Here is a 9,932-nt window from a genome sequence, read left to right as displayed (position 1 = left end):
TACCATTTCTGAAGCCTTAATCTCCCCTGCCGACTGAACAGCAGGATAAAGTGTATCTGGAGTAAACAAAGCAACATGGTTAACGCCAGGGCCGCGGCCAGGGCAGAGCATTCCTTCGCCCGACGCCGGGAATCCACGAGAGCTTGGTGAAGGTATCTCCAGCACCAGCGTGACGTTTGGACGTGGGGTCAGGGGGGTCTGGGGGAGGCCAAGTGTGGGAGCAGAGACCCCTTCCCTCTCCTGCCTCTCCCCCTGGCATCCGTCCCCTCTGCGCCATCTCCCACCCATCCTCCCTTACCTTGTGCGAACAGCAACTTTCCTTCCCATTCTGCCCCTTCCCAAGGAAAAGCAAGAGCATGGACTTTAAATCTAGTCAGAATTTTATATGGCTCAACCCGTGAGTTTTCCACGCTTAGCACTGTGCTACTGAAACACAGAGGTGCCAGCTTCTAAATGCCAGCAGGCCTTTGGCAGGGAAGTATCAATTCACATTTACACAAACGCTTTTATCAGCAGATTAAAATAACTGACCATACTAAGTCTAGCTAAGACATAACTCAATCATACTAAGTCATTTACCCACAGCACAAAACCAGCGTTAAGAATGCAGGAAATCCATCTGAGGACGCCATCCATCTCAGCAGGACATCCTCTCCTAAATGGAAAAAAACCCAAAACCAACCCAGCAGGGACAGAGATGCTGCCAGTGGCTGAGGATGCTGTGAACTGCCCTGCTCTTGGCAGGCATCCCCAACGCCTTCTCCTGCCCTACAGCTTCTCAGTCTACACCCTCATCCCTTCTGCCTCTCGCCTTCTCTTCCCGGCTCCTTGCTGTACCTACACCTCCCCACCACTCCATCTCCCTGGTGAGGGTTAATGTTCGAAATCACTACAAAGATGACAACATAAGTTTCCATAAAGACAAAATCTGGTGAAGCCCAAGCAGAGAAGTGCCCCAGAGAGGCTTCTGTGTAAAAGAAAAAAAAAAAAAAAAAAAAGAAAGAAACAAAAAGCTATTGGATTTTAAACAAAACAGCCATTCATAACTCTGAACCATTTGCTAGCTATTAAGTCACAGAGCTGTTGAGCAACCCAGGGATAAGAGTTCTGACTGTATTGAGAAAGACTTCAAACGTGGGAGCATTTTAGGGAAAGGAGGGCTGGTTTATTCATACGTGCTGGAAACGTGGCTCCTGCTATCGTCAGTCTAATGTGCTTGATAAAATTACAAGGATTTGGTAGCTGCCTCGTGCCCAGCACCCAGGGATAAGAGTTCTGACTGTATTGAGAAAGACTTCAAACGTGGGAGCATTTTAGGGAAAGGAGGGCTGGTTTATTCATACGTGCTGGAAACGTGGCTCCTGCTATCGTCAGTCTAACGTGCTTATAAAATTACAAGGATTTGGTAGCTGCCTTGTGCCCAGCCCTGTAACACTCTCCAGATGAGCTTGCTAAATAAAAACCAATTATGACGTGGCCTGATGACAGGGAAAAATCAAAGCCTCTCTCTGTTCCTCTTATGATTTTTCAGGTTTTGACACGGCGATGATATCCCAGCTGTGAGGGCCACCCCCGCCCAGCAGCTGAAGGGACAGCACTTACTGTCCACACACCGTCCATCGAGAGGAGCTGGAAGAAGGAAAGGCTGTTTTGCTTTCCACACAGCACGTGAACTCCGAAGCCTCTGCTAAGGTGAGCGCATTTCAAAAAGCAGAGCGTAGGTTCTGCAGGTAAGAGCAGCAGGTCAGCAGGGGCCCATTTAAAAGCGATCAGGCACAGGTAGTGGCTATTGATGAACCCATTTCTAATACAGTGAATCCGGTCGGAGAGGACGACCAGACTGGATTGCAAATGCAGGAGAACCAGTCGATCAATCCCGAGGAAAAGCACCCATCGTGTTCAGCAGAACAAGATCGTGCTGTTCGAGAAACGCTCAGGAAAAACGCATTTGCCTGCGGCGCTTCAAGAGGGAAAGATAATAAAAGGGGATTCTGGTTGAGGTTCAGCTCTGGGACCCAGAAGACCTTAAATCCGAGTGCCTCATGTGCATGTGTCACCAGGAGAGCGAGCAAGCTCATGCCTCTAAAAGGTTAAATACTCACAAGCCAGGGAATTTCTGAGTATTGCCACCATTTTCTGCTGATAAGTTTGCTTCGGCATGTTATGCTTCAGCTGTAGCAAAGCGAGCTGCTCTCCTCTTAAAGCTGCTGTGAAACCTCCACTGTTCCTCACACAGATGCAGATGACATTTCACCACCTCTTTCAGGAGCAGAGACAACATTCTTTGCCATCAGAAAATATCTGCTAACGCTCTTAAAGATTCATACACAAGCTTAAAAAAAAAAATCCTGTCTTTTGGGTCTCCCACCCCACATGCAGAATATAACTGCATGCCTCATACAGCAATTCTACTCTTATGGAAACACATACAGCTAGAAAACTGATAAGAGCCTCTAAGGCAGTTCATTCCGAATTTTACAGTCTGCAGCAAATAGCTCACCCTCAGGTTACGTGTTACTGGCCAGCTGAGAGCTCCTGTAACAAAACAACATATTAGAAAGCTGCAGATAGTTGGAAGAGAAAATGTAGGTTTTGTTGGTTTTTTTTTTTCCCCCACTCTTCTTCCTTTTTTCTAATTTCTCAAATCCACTCAACATGGGGAACTCTGCAGGAGGTAAATAATAATACATTCTCAAGAGGCTAAATGGCTTCATTCCTGTAAGTAAGAGCATCTAATTGCTATAGATGTGGTTTCATTCGGTTCGGCTTCGCCCTGCCCAGCCACACCGACACGATACATCACACGTTCCTCGCTCTCATAGCTCTGCTCATCACGGCTCACTCGAAAGGTTCTGATGCATCAGTAAACCTGGAAATGCTCAAGCACTGCACAAACACAAATCTAACAGCTCATCCGTTCCTTGCCCCTTGACATGGAAGTTGTATTTGCTTCCTTAAAGTGCTAATGACAAGACAGGTGTTGATGAAGGAATTTCCACAAGTCGGGGTAGACTACGCTTTACTTGTCTTTAAAAGTTCTAATTCCAAAGGAAAACAAAGGCAAATGACTTGCTTCAAGCAAAAATACCTTCAAAGCAGGGCGCTTGGCGCCTTTTCCTACCGTTCAGGTCCTGCTGGCTGTGACCAGAGCCCCAGGCTCCCGGGTAACGCCAGAGGGAATTCTTAGGTCCAAGCCCAGGTGGGTCGGGTGCAGTTCCTGTGAGAACATCAGCTGCTTTCACATCCTTGAGTCCAGAGGAGAGAAGCTCTGGTCTGGGAGCCAAGCATGATTTGATTAGCTTATTTTATGAATCGGATCGAACCACCGACAGCGCTGTGCAAAAACGATCTCCATAAACATCAGCGAGTGGCCTGAATGACCGCATTTTATATTTGAAGGCCGTTATTTTCCAGTTGGAAAAACAGCGTCAAGCGGTAGACTTTGACATGAAATAATTTAACTGTAATTGGTGATTTCACACTCCAGACCGATCAAGCACTCGGGGAGACAAAGCGGCTTTCCTGACTCCCGGGGACATTTCTCCACTTTCCCATTAAACAACAAAAAATGTGTAAAAGATGCCACAATCCTTCCTGCGAGGTTAACTCTGGGGGTCGAGGCTTTAATTCAAGAATGTGTGCTAAAAACGCTTCTCCTCCTCCTGGAATTCCTTAAAATGCCTTAACGTTCCCGGACTGGTTTCAAACCTGTTCTGTGGCACGGTGCCAGCCGCTGCTCCGGGTCCCACGGTGGGAGAGGAGGGCAAGGAAACAGGAGGACTCCAAGGAGCCAAAATTCACAAGCTACCAAAAAACTTGCAGATTAGGAATTGCTATCCTAAACCAGACGGCTCGGCAGAACTCGGAAACTCAAATTTTCCCTCAAAACTTGCCCGTTAAGGCTGCTGCCATCAGCATGACAACAGCCAATATAGGCCAAATCAGAAAAACTCAGGGACCACGGTAAAAAAGGGAACCGGGCTGAAAAAAGCCACCTCGGGCTGCCGACATGACAGCAGCTGCTGAGGGAAGCCTGGGGAAAACCAGCCTGACTGGCTGTACCTTTTTTAATCAAAAAGTTCTCTTTCGGCGTATTCTGGCTCCCTTGAAGTCTGCTTGATCTGCTGGCACTCTTTCAGTCCGAGTTTCACATTCTGCTTGTCTTTTACAGTTTTCCATCCTTTCCTCCAATATGAAAGAGAGGGTATTTCTCAATGTAGACAGGGGTCCAGATTTTTTTTTTTAGTATTTATTTTTACCTCCCACTTGAAAATGAACAAAATCTACTTTCATTGAATTTTCTTTTTAATTAAAAGTATGAACATCCAAATTAGCCCAGCCATTAGCTAACTGTTTTCCTCAAAAAAAAAAAATTCCTTTTAGTTTTTGCTTTGTTTAGTGGGTTGGTTTTTTTGGAAGCAGGGAAGTAAGTACTTTTTTTTTTCCCCTAAAAAGAATGAATAGCTCTGCTGTGAACCCACAGATGGTTTGGAATGCCTGGTGTTTCGAATGAAATGAGAAAAACATACTGAACGGACAACTATTGGCCTAATGTATGAACTATCCAGCCTCCTAAGGAAGAGACAGAATAACACCACACTGAAGTACAGGTATTTTGATATTCTGCTGCTGCACAGAGTGCCCATCTGGCTACTGACCTTTAATACCTACGCCCCAGGGTTTTAAAGCGATTATGTAAAATCCAAACCAGGATACTTTACAGAAAAATATTAATTTCCTTACTTGTTTGCTCTGTTACTAAAACTTTCATTCACAGAAGCAGACAGATACGTTTGTTAAACACTGTAGAATCTCGGCTTTAAAATTTAAAACGTGTACTTAGTCTGTATGATGCAAGCAAGTAAGAAAAACGAAACAAAGTGAGAAAACCAGCAACACAAAAATACCAGAGTAGAGTACTGCTGCCTAACTGGCACAGAATTCTCTCTTGCTTCATCTCCATTAGGAACATTTCTGACCAATTTCCCCCAAACAATACATCCAAAGTCCATGCAATAAAAGCTGTGCCAGATCATTACAGGCACACGTGACTATAGTTACACATTGATTTTTTTGCTTTTCGTGATGCAGAAGTCACCCTTATCCTATTACCCAAGATTTTAAATTGACCGGCATACTAGCATTTAAAGGATATTTACACCAGGGAGTATTGATCCAGCCAACAACTTTCTTGATAGCCTCCCCCGAGTTAAAGAAAACTATAATCAGAACAGCAGAGCTGAGCTGAAGTTCTGAACTGAAACCATCCTGAAGCTCCTCACTTCTGGTCCCAACCTAAGGAGCAGAAAACGTCAAGGAAGCCCAAAGTGCTCCACAAGCTGCCTCCAGTTCTGCTCCTGCTCATCGCTGCCTCCGGCAGGTCTAATCCTGGCTTCTTCCTTATAAACCTCCTTTCTCATAAACCAGCCACATTCCATCAACAACGCCCTCCCTACGGAACAGGCATGCTTGTGCCTCCTCCTCCTCACAGGCTGGCAGGTGTCCCGCCAACAGCGAAGCCACGTTTCCGGCATCTCCCCGGAGAGGAGAGATACCACAACTTTCCCAGATGTAGGGGCGACAACATCCAGTTTTCAACAAGGACAATCACAGAATGTCAGGGATTGGAAGGGACCTCGAAAGATCATCTAGTCCAAGCCTCCTGCCAGAGCAGGATCACCCAGAGTTTTCTCTTAAATCACTGTTTTTTTACTCCCGCCTGTGGAATTACTCCAGTTTCTAGGCAGCAAGCAGGAAGAGATCCAGTTTGCATAAAACGTGCCCCAAACTCTGCAATCTGAGAGCAGAGCAGTGACTGCAGACGGCCACAAGAACCAGCGAGACGGCGGCTCCAGGCACAGACAGTTGCAGGGATGCTCCCTGGCTGACCTCACAGAAAGCAGCACAATTTGCAGACATTCCAAACAATTATTAACCAGGTAATCACGTCCCCTCTGCCTCCTGGGCTGGGCTCTCACCAGTGGTTTTATTCGTTTATATGTTTTGGGGAGGCAGTGGAGACCCTCATTAGGTTTCTGTAAGGAGGAGGAGACCAGGAGAGAAGCTGCACAAGCTGCTGAGAACTTGCTCTAATTCACAGCCCCAGTGGAGTTCCCAGTCACAAGAAACCATCGTTCCCAGCCTGTTTCTTGAACACCTGAAGAAACAGAGCTAAAAATCTAGCCTCGTGGCCTCTGGCAGTAGGTGCAGCCTCTTTTACTCTCAGTTTGTTTGTCTTACCGGGTATTTGCAAAGCACTGCAGTGCCCTTCCCTTGCCTCTGGCCTTCCCAAACAGCAAAGTCAAAAAGCTTTGCTCTGGGATAGGGCAGGCACTGACGAGTTTGCCGGCTGACAGAAAGCCTGAGTTCTGCAAGGACCAAAAATACACCTGAGTTAGGATCACGTTTTTGAATGACTCTGAAAGAGCAGGACAGTGGTGTTTTGGGAACACAGAAACGTTTCATTTGGGCATTTTCACAGAGAAAGTCTGAATTTTCCCTTTTAAAATAGCACTTTTTTCATTAAGGTAGAAATCCAACAAGGATTCGATAACCTAAACATAACAGAAGCAACCATTGTTTATGGAACGAAGGGCCAGAGCACAGGATCTCACAAAATGCTTTATGCTGGCTCAAAATTGGAATGGAAAAGCATACCAAAGATTAATCCTGCTATTCATCCAGGTCTCGTGTCGAGATCCGGAGGAAAGGAAATGCCTGAGGTACGGCCCCTTCCCCACCGCAAGCCTGATGGCAGCTGAGCTGTGAGAGTTTCACGTCACCATTCCCACAACTTTTCTGGAGCTCAGAGCAGATGCTCCCCTGACACTTCACGTGTTCTCCTTCCAGCCCGCAGCACTGCGGGACAAACAGAACAATTCTGCATTTTCTTCAAACAGAAAGAATTCCATGTCTCACTCCTTTGTAGTTTGTGTCTATCACTCACCTCAGGGGACTAAGTGGAGGGTGATGACCATACAGGAGTTTCTGTGCTGGTTAACGAGCCACTGGTCTGCATAAAAATGCCTTCAAGCTCCAGCAGCAAACAGCAAAGCAACGACAGGCATTTAGTGGCTGGTGAAGAGGGATTTTAATGTCCTCTCTTCTCAGGTCTGAATAGACGATAGCAGATGGACCTCCTACATAAATTCAGCAACTTCAAGGAGCAAAAAAACCCAATAATAATAAAATACTGGTGCATAGAGGACCTGAGGTTACGACTGTGATACCAAGAAACACAAATCCAGGACATACTGGGCCAGAAAGACATGTTGGGCCTGAAAGTCGTATCAAGCTCATCTTCAGATTCACAAAATGTAAAATTTTCCCGCCCTACCCCAGTGACTCTGCGGGATATATTCCTGCTCACAACCAAGACACTGTCTGCACGGAACTGGATCTCACACCTCTCTGAACTGCAACATCTGCAAAAACGCAAAGGCCCGGCGGTGGTTGCTCAGGAAAGGATGGACCCAAAGCAGCCGGGTTAAAGCAGATGACTGCAAGAACAGGACAGGAGGGAAATGAATGGGCAGGGATGGCAATTAGTAGCCATGTGGGATACACAAAGAATTCTTCTTCTGGGAGCAGCGTGGTTTTAATTTAGGCATCACTGGAAAGACTACAACTGGCTCACAAAAGTGCCCGAGGTATATGCTGAAGCATAAATCTGGGAAGCTCTTTGGGGAGGAGCAGCTCTGCCCTCCCTCACCCGTCGCTTTCCTCATTTTGCCCCTGTGCCACTCCTGGCACAGAACTGATGCTTTCAGAAGGTCCGTGGGATGGTTTATAAAGCATGGGATTTTCAGTAATCAGAGATACAGAAAAGTTGAGTCACCCTCAACTAACGTCTCCACCCAAGCTTCTAGACCAGTGACCGGGATCAAATGCTTTGCTAGGTGGGAGCAGAGCTTGTCAGGTCCTTTCCTACCCAAGCCAAGGACATTTTTAAGGCCCCTGTGTCCAATGGGATCCTTTTGATTTTTCTCCAGGGTTTCAGATCGTGCCCACAAGGACTAATTTTCCTCACTGCACAGGAAGGAGGGATGCAGGCCCCTCGCTCCACAGGCACTGGTTCTGCCCTCAAAGCTCTGCAGGCAGAGCCACACGCTGTCATGAAAGTAACGCTGATAACACCGAGGTGGCAGCAGGACCGAGGTGTTTCAACACTTACAGGCGCAAAAGATTACAGCAACATGTGTCCTTGGGGAAACGAGACATTTTCTCCTCTGCTCCTCAGCTTTGTTGAGACAGCAGTCCTTCAGGGCGTGTTTCTCTGCTGCACCCACGCATGTCAGGGAGCAGAATTTAGTCTTTTCTCTAAAAGCTGTCTTTCTCAGCAGGACGTGAAGTTAGCTTTGCTAAAGGAACTCTTCCCTAGAAACCTGCAACAGACCAAAAACTGAAACAAACCTCTTGCCAAAACAGGGAACCATCTGCAACAGAACCTTCCGTTCAGATCTCAAAACACAGGGAAAAAGGTGGCAAGCTCAGCTACGTCATTCCAAGTCAGAGGAGGAACTGATCTACGGAGATAAATAACCTGCTGAAAGTTCTTTGCTAGTGAGCTGAATAAGGTTTATTCTTGGATTGTAACCCAGTAACCCTTATTTCTTGATGCCCAACCCTGTGTAACAACCCCTCCATGGAGACTGGAAGACAGACAGAAGATTTTTAAGTGAAAGAGTAGCCTGACAAAAGCACCCATTCATCAGCACTTGTTCCACAACAGGACGGTCCGGCAAGGCTGACACACTAGTTAATGCAATAACACCTGCAGGGGTTGTACTATGACCTCAGAAAAGGAAAAAAAGAATAAATTCATTGTAAGTGTGCACACTCACCTTATAAAATTATAACAATCACTACAGCAGCCGGTTTCCAAGTTGCCAATAAGCTGCACTGTTGTAAGCAGTGCTCCCCTGGGACCACGGCGAGTGCTTTGAAAACTGGCATTTGTGAAGTGCATGCACCAGGGAGAGTTCCGAGATCAGCTTCCCTGAAATCAGCTCCCCTATTTACTGACCTTCAAGGGCAAAATAGGAACTCCAGGTGTTTACATAAACTCTACCCGAGGGAGGCAGATATATGCAGGGCTGTCTCGGGGTGTAACCAGAAAGGCTGTATCTAAACAGGGACTTAGGGCGTGGAGACTGCACCGTCATCTGTAAATTCATTGCTGCGCACACTCTATTTGCAAGTGTAACGACAGGTACACCTTTCTAACTCCAGCAGACTCACACGTATTTAGCATTCCGGCTAAACCACTGGAAAGAAACAACCTAGCTCCGTCTGTGAGGATAGAGACAAACAACACAACCTGGCCTCTGCTGAAGGAGCTGAGATTTCTGTTCAGCTGCTCTGCAGAACCTGCCCCAAGCCTGAATTATCAAGCAGCGAGATGGTTCCTCCATTAAGAGGCATCACTGACCATCTTACTTGCTTGAGAGCCCGCGGTCCTCCTTGGGCAAACCCCAGCCATTATTCTGAGGATACCGGTCACCGCGCTTAACCCAAGAGAACAACCACGGGCACCTGGGGTGACCCCAGCCCCCCCCACCTGGCACAGCACTGCAGAGCCGCTCAGGTTCTCCAGCTTACCCGCACCGGGGGACACACACGTGGGGAAAAGCTCTTCCCAAGGCCTCCCGTCACAAGGGAACCCGCTGACACCGGGGCCAGCCAACGACACACACGAAACCACATTCGATCCTTCCTCCGGGCGCCGGAGCCGACTTGAAGCTCAGCTCCTCAAGTTACAGGAAGGTTTTATAGAACCTCTCGGTCCTGCTTGGCTGCGAGAGGCTGTCAGCGTGACCCCAGCTCACCCCGAGGGCCAGAAGGCAGAAAAAGTAAAAGAATAGAACTTTCGTTTCCTTAAAACAGGTGCGAACCCATCTGGGAAAATAAAAAGTTTTTCTGCTTTTCGGAGG

General features: G+C 47.1%; 1 protein-coding gene across 1 annotated transcript in view; it reads right to left on the bottom strand.

Annotated features, from left to right (window-relative positions):
- The window catches only part of AP1S3 (adaptor-related protein complex 1, sigma 3 subunit), a 3,558-nt gene extending 3,481 nt beyond the window's left edge, over positions 1–77 (bottom strand). Inside the window, exon 1 of the mRNA XM_009866508.1 lies at positions 1–77. Coding sequence (XP_009864810.1) covers positions 1–77 — 77 coding nt within the window.
- Positions 78–9,932: the final 9,855 nt, after the last annotated feature.

This window comes from Apaloderma vittatum, unplaced genomic scaffold, assembly GCF_000703405.1.
Source record: "Apaloderma vittatum isolate BGI_N311 unplaced genomic scaffold, ASM70340v1 scaffold803, whole genome shotgun sequence".
NCBI lineage: Eukaryota > Metazoa > Chordata > Aves > Trogoniformes > Trogonidae > Apaloderma > Apaloderma vittatum.
Note: the sequence above shows the minus strand (reverse complement) of the source record. Positions and strands in the feature narration are given on the sequence as shown.